The 15009-nt window shown below is 39.6% G+C and overlaps 1 protein-coding gene across 1 annotated transcript in view; it reads left to right on the top strand.

Moving 5' to 3' along the window:
• Window positions 1-2648, top strand: part of LOC100726752 (vomeronasal type-2 receptor 116-like) — a 47700-nt gene extending 45052 nt beyond the window's left edge. Inside the window, exon 6 of the mRNA XM_013152021.2 lies at window positions 1720-2648. Within this exon, the coding sequence (XP_013007475.2) occupies window positions 1720-2648 (929 nt within the window). The remainder of the gene's footprint in view (window positions 1-1719) is intronic.
• The last annotated feature ends 12361 nt before the right edge of the window (window positions 2649-15009 follow it).

The raw sequence follows: 15009 nt of genomic DNA, 5'->3' as shown, positions 1-15009 counted from the left end.
ATCAGTAAATATTTAGAAGTATGCTTTTGTTAAGTCAAGTACAAAGAAAAATGAATCCTAACTGTAGAATTATTAACAAGTGGAGGTCTTTGTGGGCCTGCCTTTATCAATGGTTAAGGCATATTTTTTAGGTCAGCAGCACAAGATTATTGAACAACTTGTAGACCACAAACATGCTCCTTCAAATTCACCAAAGCAGTCCTATTCCAACCACTGGACATTTGACAACAATTTAGATTTTGATAGCCATTTTTCACAAAGTATTTATCCCCAATTTCAGTTTATTCTAACACTAACTCATGGTACACAGGATGATAATTTTTCAAACCACAGAAACAGAAATGGACAATTAAACTCATCAAAAATCTTCACTCAAACACTGATCAAAGAGCTTGAAAAATGTCTTCAATTAACTGAGGTTTGAAGTGCTTTGTACACCTTCTGATGTTAAAAAGAAACATCAAGAAGAACATTACTTACCAATTAAGAAGTAGGAGAAAAGTCTCTAATTATCATTCAAAAATTATGTTATGTAATCTTGTAACACATTTTACAATTTGTGGTCCATTAGCAAGAACTTTGTGTATCATGGTTCTGCCACACATCATGTTCTACATCATGGTCAATGCAGTGAAGAAAACTAATGAAAAATATATATTAGAAATGGAGAAATGTGGATGATAAGATTTTCCAGTGATATTAGTTTTCAACTATAAAATTCATGTAAATTAATAAAATTATGCTGACTTTCCTAGTTATTCAATACAAGACTATTACAAAGAAGCCTGTGTCCACACCTTGATCATAAGGCATTCATATGTAAAATATTGAAAAATGATTTTGCAGCATTTCAAAATCACTAAATATGTGGCGATATAAGTTGCAATGATTTTACAAGATGCTTCAATCAAACTATTGAAACACTCATTTGAAAATAAAAATTTAAAAATTATTGCAGAAAACACATGCATAGATGGAAAGGTTCAATGATGGAATTAATCTCATTCAATACACTTCCTCATATATATTTCCCTGGGACATAGTAAATTATGTTGGCTTCCTAATATGAGATTGTTCATTGAATATCTGGGGAATCATTTTTAAAGATTTGATATAGGGGCTGGGGATTTAGCTCAGTGGCATAAGCGCCTGCCTTGCAAGCAGGCAGTCGTGAGTTCGATCCCTGGTACCAATAAAAAACGAAAAAGACAAAAAAAAAAAAAAGATTTGATATAGATCAAATAAGTGAAGTAAATAATAAAGGTAGATCCTTTATTATATGTAAACATAGAGTATTTTTATGAGTATGCCACATTTAAAAGGATAGCAAGCAATAAATTGTATTACTTAGAAATTATTCTCTATATACCACTCTTTATTTTTGTGCCTAGAATACAATGGAAGAGTGAGGTGTGGTGATGCATGCTTGGTATCCAGGTTTCTGGGAGGCTGAGGCTAGAGGATTTTCAGTCAAAACAGCATTGGCAACATAATTACTTAAGGAGATTTCTTTCTCAAAATAATAAAATTTAAAAGGATTGAAATATATCTCAAGGCAAAGTTTCTGAGTTCAATCTCACATTCTGAAAAAGAAAGAGAAAGACAAGACAAAAAATATCAAAAAGCCACCATTTAGTTCAAGTCCACTGTGTTTCTGGGGATGGGACTGTGAAAAAGAAATAATAAACTGAGGCAAGTGACAATTTTAATTTTTTCTAGATATGGAGCAGTGTGCAAAGTGTCTAGGTCATCAATATGCCAACACTCAGAGAAATCACTGCTTGCATAAAACTGTGACCTTTCTGGCTTATGAAGATCCTTTGGGAAAAGTTCTGGCTGGCACTGCCCTGAGTCTAACTGTCCTCACAGCCGCTGTCCTTTGGCTCTTTGTGAAGCACCAAGACACTCCCATTGTCAAGGCCAACAATCAGGCTCTCAGCTACACCCTACTCATCTCTCTCCTCTCTTGCTTCCTCTGCTCCTTACTCTTCATTGGCCATCCCAACACAACCACCTGCATCCTCCAGCAGACCATATTTGCAGTTGCATTCACTGTGGCTGTTTCCACTGTGTTGGCCAAAACCATTACTGTGGTGCTGGCATTTAAAATCACTGCTCCAGGCAAGAGGATGAGGCAGTTGCTGGTATCAAGGACACCAAATTCCATCATCCCCATCTGCTCCCTGATCCAACTCACTCTCTGTGGCATCTGGATGGGGACAAATCCACCCTACATTGACAGAGATACACACTCTGTCCATGGCCACATCATCATCGTGTGCAACAAGGGCTCCCTCACTGCCTTCTACTGTGTCCTGGGATACCTGGGCTCCCTAGCCCTGGTCAGTTTCACTGTGGCTTTCCTGGCTAGAAACCTGCCTGACACATTCAATGAAGCCAAGTTCCTGACGTTCAGCATGCTGGTGTTCTGCAGTGTGTGGGTCACTTTCCTTCCTGTGTACCACAGCAGCAAGGGGAAGGAGATGGTGGCCATGGAGGTCTTTTCCATCTTAGCCTCTGGTGCAGGGCTGCTGGTCTGCATCTTTGTACCTAAGTGCTACATTATTTTGTTAAGACCAGAGAGAAATTCTATTATTCGAATCAGGAATAAAACACATTCTATGAGAAAGGAATCTTCTTATCATTAAACATATTTGCTTTCTAATATAACCTGTGGTCTTGAAGTCAAAGCTGAACCATGTGTGTAGGCAGACACTATATTCTATTATATGGGACTTGGATCCTTAGTAAGTGATGCAACTTCTTTTTCTATTAACATTATGATCACTAGAAACTGTAGTCCTCATATCTTCCAGTTGAATTTTATTCCACATATTTTGTTTAATTCAGTCAAAATTTACCTGTTTCTATCACACTATTCACTTTTATTGTCTTTTTTAAATTTTCTCAATATTTGTCTCATTTTAAAATGATATTAAAACTCTTCCTGTTTATTACTGTGTTCTGAATTTATAAATATATTTTATTGCATTTTCTTTTGAAGGTATATCCTGTCTTATATGTGCTTGTTATAGTACATTTTAGTAGCTGTATGCATACCTGTCTTCTTTCATTTCCCTTTTGCAATTACTTTGCATTACTTTTAAGTGTTATGTCTTACATGGCTTTTAAGATCCTACAATTTGATTTTTTTTGTCTTTTTCATTTTTATCGGTACCAGGGATCGAACTCACGACTGCCTGCTTGCAAGGCAGGCGCTTATGCTGCTGAGCTAAATCCCCAGCCCCTCTACAATTTGATTTTATGATGCCAATGTATTGAATTTGTAAACTACTTTGAGAAGAATCTTCTAGATATGCAATAAAACTTTTTCCATTCCACATTTGTATTTCCTTGTATCCTTATTAATTATTCTTGACTGAGAGGTATAATGTACATTTGCATTATATATATAGTTTATAAAATAAACTTTCTTTTCATTTTATATCCAAGTATTATAAAGAATTTTTAGAAAATGTGACAGGAAATGATTTATCTGCTATATAATCTGATATATATATTCATGTTAATCCATATATATGAAGTTTTATTCTGTTTGTGGTGGTATACACATGTGATCTCAGCACTATGGGATAGTGAGGCTGAAGATTGTAAGTTTGAGTTCAACCTAGAATATCTCAAGACAACAAGCATCTGTCTGAAAATTAACATTAAATAAGTCAGTAGATGTAGCTCATCGTGTGCCCACATCCAGTTTTTGGCTTTTGAGTCACTATTTTTTCTTTCAGTTTTTAAATTGAAGAATTCCATTATTAATATTGAAAATTTATTTCTGATTAAAACCTTAATTGGTCACCATGTGCAGATCTTCGACACTTAGAGAGCTTAGTTGAAATCAATATTTGCTATCCATTTTAAAAGAAAGAGACAGCATTTCTCCTTTATTGGATTTATGAGAATGCATATACAGTAAAAAAATGTTCCACAAATGAACAGAACGAAACAGCGTTTATATTGGATGGGTAGACAGAAACAAGGATGAGTGGGAAGAAAAGAGTATCAGAGGCAAAAAAAGGATGAGCAGAGTTCATGGATATATCAATGGGACTAAAGAGTGAAGGAAAATTAGGGAGCAAACTAAATGGAGACATGGATAAGGGAGCAAATTATAAATAAAAACAAAATGGAGAGTTGAACCATTTTATTCTTTTGTTGTTCTCTTTAGATGTTCCCCATATAGTCCATCAAAACTTCAGTACAACTAAAATACAAAATACAGTAATTTGTCATTCCCCCATGTGAAACAAACTTCAAGAAATTCAACTGCTCCCTCGTATTTCCCTCAGCTCTGCCCAGCCCCAGCTCTCAGCATGACTGATTCATCCGATTAAATTTATTTGTAATTACTTGGGCTTTTAACTTCCTCTACTATGTCTCCATTTTCTTTATTTCCACATTCTAGGGCTTCTTTACCTGACACTTTCAATCCTTTCCAAATTCTTCCCACAAAGTAGCTCCAAATACATTCAAACTATATGCTCAGGTACACTGACAGCAGCAATTCCAGTTCTCTGGTTCCAAAACTTCTGTAAGGAACTCCTTCATTGGTGAGGAAAAGCACTGATGACCTGCAGGTTAAAGGAAGACAGGTTTAATGGATTCATTTACAGATCAGCAGGTATGAGGCAGAAAGACAGCAGAGAAGGGCCTGACAGAAGAAAGCTATTGAAAAATGGCAGTCACAAAGCAAAGTGACATAAGAAAATTTGGAGACAAGGACACAGCTTTTTGGGTTAAGTCCCCAGAAACCCACTTCCAATAACTGCACTAAACTCATCCAAAGTTGAATCTACTGATGAATACAGGACCCAGAATGTAATCGCCTTTTAAACAGAAGATTTTTGGTGATATCTATCAGATGCTGCAGAAAAAATGGAGTGGAAAGAAAGGAAAATTTGTTGAGCACTTACTTGTTGCCAGAATCACAGTAGGCCTTCTTTGTGGTTCACACCAGCCTCAAGCGTAGACATTATTCTCCACAATTTTACAAATTGTATATTAGATATTTGAAGAGAGAAATTACTCATTGAGATCACCCTCCTAGAAACCAGCCACAACTAGAATTCAAGATCCAGGTTGGGCAGCTCCTTCGCCAACCCCACTTATACTCTCTTCCTGGCCCATGATTGCATCTGATGCCCCATGACTGGCAGGGTATAATTTTGAGTTATGGTCCAGGCTTTTGTCAAAACTTTCTGTCAAGAGGTGACATTCACCTGTTACTAGTTGCAACTTATCAAGTGATTTAATTTTAATTTTCTGGGATGGCTTCATGGGGCTGCAAACTAAGTGTGATAGTAAACCCAAAGTAGAAAAGAATCCTGAAGCCTTCACATGATATTCAGTGTGAAAAGACATATTACACTCTACCCATCCATGCCCACTTCATGCAGACCAGATTGAAATGGGAAACTGAGGATCAAAGAAATAAGATGACTTTTCAGGCAGAACCAGCATACCAACTCAGAGGTCACAAGGTGTCCTATTCATTCAAGCGGACTTCCTCACATCCTGATCCAACCACTACTCTGAGCAAGAGACTGTCAGCCACCTAGAGCAGCCTCTAAAATGAGCTATGGCCTAAACATTACAGAAATTTCTTTTATGATACATACAAGGATGTTAATGAGACACCTGTGTCATTGCTGCAAAAATGGCATGGGATAGAACCCAAAACTTCAGTTCATAAAAGGCATGGCCAAGTCTTCTAAAATGCTGTCTACTGCCCAGATCTGCTCTAGGCACTCTAAAGATTAGTCTACTTCTGTGCAGCAAAAGCACAATGAGATATGCCCTATTATCCCAATGTAGGCAATGGGACCCAGGGATATAATGTGGGCTGTAAGTCTTCAAACACAGAATGTATGACTCCAGACTGAACAATTTCCTGCCTCAAGGTCATGGTGTCCACTCCAGTCCTCATGACATCCTCTCCACAATTGTTCGACCCCTCCCATTAGCACAGCGCAGAAATGGGAGCAGGGTCATTGTCGATGTCGCTCCCGGCCGGCAGGAAAGACACACGACAAAGTCTGGCGGTGTGCAATCTTGCCTTTATTTATCTCCGCGTGGGCTCCGCGAGGCCTCCTCTCTGCCACCAGCCCTTTCTCGCCGGTGGACTTTTCTCTATCTCTCTCTGTGCTTCCTCTCTGTGCTTCCTCTCGTGGCGGGAGAGGCATTCACTTTTATAGGGCAACAGTAGCCAATCAGTTCAAAGCGCGTGATGCGGGCTGACTGGCTAACATCAGCTGTTGCTAGGCAGACTATCTTACAGAGCGGGTTGTTTAAGTCGCCAGCGCAATCAGGGGGCAGGAAGCAGGCGCCAACTTGACTCACTCGATGGGAGGGGCAATCTAGCTCAGGCTCCGCTCCCACCCACAGGCCCTACGTCCGCCAAGTAAGGCGACCGGTGTCGGCGGCTCCCAACATCTCCCCCTATTTTATTTACTTTGAATGAATATATGCATCGCAGCCCGCCCTGGATCGAGTGCAGAGGCTTATGCCCTGTGTTGAGGCCCACCGTAGGCCCTTGGCTTGGACCCTGGTTGGCCGCCCCCGGGTCTGCCAAGGCCTTGAGACCCTCGTCCTTTTTCCAGGGCCAGGAGTGAACTGGACGGAACCTGGATGCACATAGGCATGCACTCATGCCCCTCCGTGTGATCCCCTCGGAGAGGCATCTAGATCTGGGCAGATTCTAGTAATCCAGCGGCTTTCGTGCGCCATGGGGTAGGGCCTGGCTTAGGTCGAGTTGTGCTGGGGAGGCACGCTCTTACCCGTCATTGACTCACCCACCCTGCTGTGTGGTGTCAATAGGGAAGGAGTGCGGAAGACCCTAAAGTCACTGCAGGGCCCTGTTCCGGCTAGTCTGCTCATTCCCAAAATGTCCTTTGTTGGAGCCTCCTACTCTATGAAAGGGTCCCCATTTCTCTCACTCACCGCAAGTCGATGCAGGGCTCCCTGCCAGTCCCGCTCTCAATGCTGTTTGGTTCGCCGATTCCAGTTCTCAGAGCTTTTGCGCATCTCTCTCCCTGCCGTGCAGATTGGGATGCAGTATCGGCAGCAGGAAATTCAAATTGCGGCTTCCAATGGCGTGGGATCCAGCTTCCATACTGAAATTTTATCTTTTCCTGTTATAGCATCAGGATTGCATTTCCAATTGGTTTCTCTCAGCTTAGTTCATTCCTGGGTCAGCAGGGTACATCTCCCCTCACGTAGGACTCCTCACACGGCACCGCTCCTGGATTCTAAACTGGTAATCTCAGAGAGCCTCTGTGGCTGTTGTCATTTGTCTGCCACGTTCTCCCAGAAGTCTCGAACCAAGCTCTTCTTGACTTGAGGGTTTGTGTTGGGAAGTCAGCTGTGATTTTTATTGGACCTTCAATTACAGGTAATCTGTTTCTTTTCTCTAACAGTTTTAAATATTATTTTGTGCTGAATTTTTGGGATCTTGATTATATATATGTATCTGGGTGCAGAACTATTTGTTCATGACTGTTTGGAATTCTATACAACTTACTTATATGTATATCAGATTCTGTTTCCATAATTAGAAAATCCTCTATTATTGCCTCTACAAATAATCTTTTTATGTCATTTGCATTGATTTATGATTTTTCATTAACGTCTGTTAAACTTATGTTTTAATTTTAATCATCTTGCAGATGTTGTATTTTATTTTCTGCTCCTTTATTATTTTTTTCATGGGGAAATTTTCTTTTCTTTTTTTTTATTTTGAAGATAGTAAAATACAACAGAACAAGATAGAACAAAGCCAACTGAGACAGTGCAGTGAAATTGGTACAGAACTTCACAGCAGGTTATGGAGATAATAGTAATAGGTATAACTTTTATCTTCACAATAGTTGTTCTTTCAATTACTTATAGCAAAATGAAATACAGAACATTATAGAATTTATCAAAACAGTATGTTGAGTAGAGTAGTATCACTAAATAGAATAAAGCAAAACAGTAATAAATGTATTTTCCTTCAAAGAGATGGTAGAAGAAAATCCCACTTATTTGCTATATTGCATATGGTCAACCTCCCAAGATCTCTGGTTCCCATTTGCTAATGGGGGGCAAGTGGAAAGTGGAAGTGGAATGTTTGACTCTCAGCCCATGTACTGGTAGGCTCACTATTGCTTAGCAGGGAGAAAGGCTGCTTGCTTGGTTTCCCAGTGGCCTAAGTTCCAATAAGGTGCAGATCTCAGGAGATGCTGGTGGTTCTTCCCCAGGGGTAACTTCAGCCTGCCACACCACAGCCACTTACCAGGGAAATGAGCTGCTTGTTTGGTTTCCCAGGACCCTAAGTTCCAACATGGTGCAGATCTCAGGAAACACTGGGGGTGCTCCCCCTGGAGGGTCCACAGCCTGCCACATCACAGCCGCTTACCAGGGAGGCAAGCTGCTTGCTTGGTTTCCCAGCACCCTAAGTTCCAACATGGTGCAGATCTCAGGAGATGCTGTTGGTTCTCCCCCTGGAGGGGCCACAACCTGCCACACCACAGCCACTTACCAGGGAGGTGAGCTGCTTGCTTGGTTTCCTAGCTTCTTAAGTTCCAACATGGCATAGATCTCAGGAGACACTGGGAGTTCTTCCCCAGGGGCGGCTTCAGACTGCCACACCGCAGCTGCTTACCAGAGGAGCAAGCTGCTTGCTTGGTTTCCCAACACCCTAAGTTCCAACATGGTGCATATCTCAGGAGATGCTGATGGTTCTCCCCCTGGAGGGGCCACAGGCTGCCACACTGCAGCCACTTACCAAGGAGGCAAGCTGTTTGCTTGGTTTCCCAGTGTCCTAAGTTCCAACATGGCATGGATCTCAGGAGACACTGTGGTTCTTCCCCAGGGGTGGCTGCATCCTTTATTATTTTTAAGAGATCTTTCCATTCAGGATCTTTAGGCATGATGTCTTCAATGTCTGAAAGTCTATCTTCAGTTTCCTTCAAGCAGATTTGCCAGCTTTCAGTGGAGTTTTTAATTTCTTGGAAAGCTCTTTGAATCCATTTCATGCATTTTATTCCTTCCCTATATTGTTTATTCAAGGTTTCCATCATTTTCTTATATCTCCTATATTTTTATCTGTCTTCTATAAATATGATGAGCAATTCCTTCACTTTTTTAATGTGAGAGATTCCTATCTGATTTCCTCTATATTCTTACAGATTTTTTCTTTACTTCACTTGCTATCAATTCAGAAATTTCAAAGTTTTCCAATTTCTTCTACATCAATGTCTTCTGAACTTTTAGAATACCTCACAGATCTAGAGAAAATGTTCCTAAAATTCATCTTGAAAGAGAAGATACCTAGAATAGAAAAGGTAATATTGTGCAACAAAGACAAAGCAGGCGGCACCACAATCTCTGACTTAAAATTATACTATTAAGGTACCGTGATAAAATCAGCATGACACTGACAAACACAAAACAAAACAAAAACAAAAACAGACATGAGAGCATGGCTTTAGCTTAGTGGCATAAGCACCTGCCTCACAAGCATGAGGTTGTGAGTTCAATCCCCCAGTACAAAAAAAAAAAAAAAAAAAAAAAAGAAAGATAGAAAGAAAGAAAGAGATAAAGAAAGAAAAAAGGTTAAAAAAAAGACATGAGGATTAGTGGAACACATGAGAAGAGTCAGATGTGATTACAAATACCCTCAGGAACCTAATCTTTGATGAAGGAGTCAAATATTTTCACTGGAAAAAAAGATAGTGTCTTTAATAAATGGTGCTGGAAAAATTATCTTTCTACATGCCAAAGACTAAAACTGGATCCATGTCTATTACCATGCACTAAAGTCTAAATGGATCAAAGATCTAACTATTAAAACAGATACATTAAATATACTGGACAAGAAATTTGATAGAAACTTTGAAGACATAAGGGTAAACAGAGAGTTCATGAATAAAATACAAAATGCTTTGAAGAATCGACAACTGGTTTCTCATCTTATTAAAATATTTGCACACCAAAATAAATCACCAACAGAGTGAAAAGATAGCCACAGATTGGTAAAAAAGTTTAGTCAATTGTCCCTCAGACAAAGGATTTCTATCTAGAACATATCAAGTATTGAAAAAAGTAAGGCCCCCAATTTCAAAGACTCAATTCAAAAATGGGCATCTGAGAAGAACACATATTTCTCAGATGAAGAAATACAAATCACAAATAATTACATGAAAAAATGTTCAACACCATTGGTCTTTTGAGAAATGCAAATTAACAGAACACTGAGAGAGTCTAACTCATCCCAGAAGGAATGTCTATCATCAAGAAATCATCAGTAACAATTATTAGTGGGAAAAAGGAACTCTTTTTCAATGATGGTGGGAGTTTGCAACCACTATGGAAATCAGTGTGAAGATTCCTCAAAAAACTGGGTTTGGAGGTCCCATTCAATCCAGCTATTCCATTTCTGGGTATTTGAACACAAGAATTAAAAACATCATACCACAGAGATAAACTTACACCCATGTTTATAACAGCACAATATATAATAGCTAAATCTTGGAACAACACAAATACCCATCAAACAAAGAATGGATAAAAAAAGATGTGGAATTTTTATACAGTGGAATATACTCTGCTAAAAAGAAGGATAAACTTGAGGCTTTTATAGGTATATGGATGTACTTCAGACCATGCTTGTAAGTGAAGTAGATTCAGATGTGTAAATATGGCATCATCTCCCTAATACGGGAAACTAAAAGTATAAATAAGATAGAAATGTACAATACTCATTGTGAGAGGTAAAGAAACACCTCAAAAAGAAAGAACAACTGAGATGATGGAAAGAAGAAAAGAAGCAAGGTAAAAGAATAGATAGGTAGATAGGTAGATAGATAGAAGATATCTATATTATACATATGTAACAGCTAAGATAATTATACTACTAATTTCTATAAGTTCATTGAAAAGAATGTTTTAGAAACCAGCACCATGTGTGGACTGCTACTGGAGTGGATGGCCAGAATCAAGCCTCTCTCCATGAATCAGCACCATTCACAGACTTCAGGGTGTTGGGGGGAGAGAACAAGATCTCACAAGGAGGTGATCCCCACCTGGAATGCAGTACCATGCACAGCTGCTTCTGGAGTGGGAACAGCCAGACCCAAGCCTCTCTTTGTGAGTTAGCACCATTTTTGCACTGCACAGGAAGAGAACTAGATTTCACAAGGTGATCCCTGCCTGGAAGCCAGGGCCATTTATGGGCTGCTGCTGGAATTGGGGCAGCCAGACCCAAAGCTATCTGTCTGAGTCAGTGCCACTTGCAGACTGCTGTGGGAGAGGACAAGGCCTCACCAGGAATTGATCCCTGCCTGGAAATCATATTAGTTTACATTGTTTCATTTGGTTGGGTTTTATTCTCTTTCATTTTGTTTGATTATGTTAAATCTGATGGCAGGTGCAGCTATTTAAAAGACAGCAAGACATATTATTGTAGCCATTTTGCATTTACAATTGGCTTGTTTTGAAGTCTTTTATTGCATTCATTGTTTTGTTGTTATCATTACTATTCTGTTCAATTTTTACCATGTCTGAAGGTATCTACAAGTATATTTGAAGATGACAAAAAGCATCATTGTAACTATTGTTGATTTCTTAAGGTTTTGAAGTCCTGTATCACTTACACTGGTTTATTTTAATTAGTTGTATTTGGTTGTGTTTTTCTTGGCTTTACCTTCTTTAAAATTAAAAAAGAGAGCCAAAAATAAAAAGTAAAGAATGTTTTGTATTTTATTGTTTGATCAATTTTTAATGTGCATATCTTGTAATCTGCGCAATTACTTTGAAGATAACAAGACATATTGTATTAAGCATTATCAATCTCCCATTTTCTTGTTTTGAAATCTTATATCATTATTTCTGTTGTTTTTCTCCTTAAAAAATAAAGCAATCACTTGAGTGAAATGAATTCTGTGGATTCCCTGGGAAGGCCTTAAGTATGACACCTTGATAAAAGTGTAAGAAGACTTCCAGGAGAACATGGCAGATAGATAACAGCAGCTACGGAGGCTCTCTGAGATAGCCAGCTTAGATTCCAGAAGGGGTGCGAACTAAACTGAGAGAAACCAACTGGAAATGCAGTCCTGGTGCTATGACTGGAACAGCTAAAGTCTCAGTGCCAAGCTGGAACCTGTGCCTCTGGAAACTGCGGCTTGAATTGCCTGCCACTGCTGCTGCATCTGAATCAGCACAGAGTGTCCTCTGTTGGAGCATCTTTGGCTATGGGAGACATGAAAGCTCTGAGAGTGTGAATCAGCAAACCGAATTGAGGGCAGAGCCAGCAGGGAGCCCTGCATCAACCTGCGATGAGTGAGAGGAATGGGGACCCTTCCATAGACAAAGAGGCTCCAACAGAGGACATTCTGGGACTGGGCAGACTAGCCGGAACAGGACACTGCACTAACATCAGTCACATATTCCCCTCTCAAGCAGGATTGGTGGGGAGCACTTGACCTGAGTGATGCCATGGACTAAGACCCAATAGGCTAGCCCAAACCAGGTCTTTGCACCTGGCAGTGCACCTTAATGCAGTGAAGCCTTCAACAGGTTGACTGACATAGAAGGGCAGGCCCAGCATAGGCTGCCCAGGTCTGTGTATCCCTAGTAAACTGCAGCGGGTGGGAACACCTAGCCAGCGCAATTCAAACAAACCGTAACTGACAAAGAAAGAAACTGGGTTTCCTATATACGCTTGTATGGAAGGAACAAAAAGTATGGGAAGAAGGAGCAACAAAAAAGGGCCCTCAGTGAGAACACTGATCCAGGAAACGTAAATACAAAGGAGAATGAGGACAGAAAACATGCAATATCAGGCACGGCACCAATAGACAAAAAGTGATATCTCTGGGACCTCATAGATGAGTTCAAAAGTGAAGTATTTAACCAAGTAAAGTAAGATGTAAGTAGAATAGTTAAAGAAATGCTAACCACCTCCCAAGAAAAAAAAAGATGGTGGAATGGAAGAACAGAAAAAAAGGGGAGAATTGTTTGATGGAGAAAATAGAGAAAACAGAATATGTGAAGCAGGTTCAAAGAGATTACCAGGAAACTAAAATCTCTATTGAAAGCTGGCATAACAGCTTGAAAGAAACTAAGGTTAGATTATCTGAACTGCAGGACAGCTTTGTAATGTGGGAGCATGAAAGAAAAAACTTCTTAAATATAACAAGGAAACAAGCAGTAACAATTCAAAGGCTAGAAGATGATAAGAGGATCTATAACTTAAGAATGAAGAATGTAAAGGAATAAGCAGGGATACAAACAAATGAACTGCAAAAGCTATTCACAGAAATAATCAAGGAGAACTTCCCTAATATGGGAAAAGGTAAAGATACTCAGATCTATGTTTTGTTTTTTCATAAGTGTGAACATTGTTTTTAATTTTTTTATTCTTTCTTTCCCTCCTGTCTTCCTTAGCAGTTTCCTTTATTCTTCAGTATTATTCATAATCACTTTCTATTTTTTATATCTATTTAAAATTTTTCCCTCTGAGGATAAACTCACTCTACTGAGTGGACATTTACTATATACACAGTATATACATTCTTCTCAGGAGCACACAGGACTTCTCCATAATAGACCACATACTAGCTCATAAAACATGCTTAAGGAAATGCAAAAGAACTGAAATTATCCCATGCATATTATAAGATCATAGTGAATGAAATGAAATTAGTAGCAAAAGAAACCACAAAAACTACATAGATACATGGAATTTAAGTAACACCTTTCTGAACAGCCAATGGATCACAGGTAAAATTAGACAATTTCTACAATTAAATGGTAATGTCAATAAAATATACTGGAACTTATGGGATTCAATGAAAGCAGTCCTATGAGGGCAATTTATAGTGGTGAATTCCCATATTAAAAAAACAGGGCAAGCTCAAATAAACAACCTAATGGTGAACTTCAAAGTCCTAGAAAAAGAAAAGAAAGTTAAACTCAAAGCACACCTGAGGGAGAAAATAACAAAGATCAGACCAGAAATTAAAGCAATTGAGATTAAAAAATAATACAATGAACCAATGAATCAAAGAGTTGGTTTTTTGAAGGATTAAATAAAATAGACAAACTCTTAGCTACACTTATCAGAAAAGGAAAGACTCAAATTCATACAATTAAGAATGAAAAGGGTAAAATCACAGCAGATTCTGCAGAAACATGAAAGATTATCTATGCTTACTTTGAGAACTTGTATTCTAATAAGATGGAAAATACATAAGAAATTGGCAGATTCCTGGATGTTATGAATTAACAAAGCTGAATCAAGATACAAAATTCTAGGAACCGAGAAAAGATGGTGGATAGATAACATCAGCTACAGTGGCTCTCTGAGATAGCCAGCTTAAATTCCAGAATGGTACAGTGTGGGGAGTCCTAAGCAGAGAGAGATATACCAGGCTGACCCAGGAATGAACTAAGCTGAGAGGAACCAATTGGAAATGCATTCCTGGTGCTATGGTTGGAACATCTAAAAAACTCACACTTGAATCCCCTGTGGCTGCCACACCTGAATTGGCACAGCTGGGATAGCCTGCTAGATGCAACTCACCAGAAATGTGAATGCTCTGAGAATGGGCACTTGTTGGGAGCCGCAGCAATGCTAGGTCACCTTGTGTGATGGTCATACGGCCTGTAGGAAAGAGCAAAGCCTAAGCTAAATTACCCCTCCCATCGAGTATGCCAAGATGGCGCCCGCTTCCTGCTTCCGGGTTGTTATCGTTGCACTGATCGCCCGCTCTATAAAATAGCCTGCCTAGTAACTAGTGAGGTTAGCCAATCAGCTTGCCTGACCCGCTTCGGCTTGATTGGATGATGTGCCTGCATATAAGCGAGTGCCTCTCCCGCTCGGGAGAAGAAGCACGAAAGGAGCCGCGGGGAGCGGACCGGTAGAGGCTTCGGCCGGGAAGAATCCCGGGGCAGACTGTGCGGAGAAGGAAAATAAAGAGAGCCTAGCCACTGCCAGATCTTGTCGTGTGT

This window comes from Cavia porcellus, unplaced genomic scaffold, assembly GCF_034190915.1.
Source record: "Cavia porcellus strain 051 isolate PalLab524CR breed Dunkin Hartley unplaced genomic scaffold, mCavPor4.1 scaffold_6, whole genome shotgun sequence".
In the NCBI taxonomy this organism is placed as follows: domain Eukaryota; kingdom Metazoa; phylum Chordata; class Mammalia; order Rodentia; family Caviidae; genus Cavia; species Cavia porcellus.
Note: the sequence above shows the minus strand (reverse complement) of the source record. Positions and strands in the feature narration are given on the sequence as shown.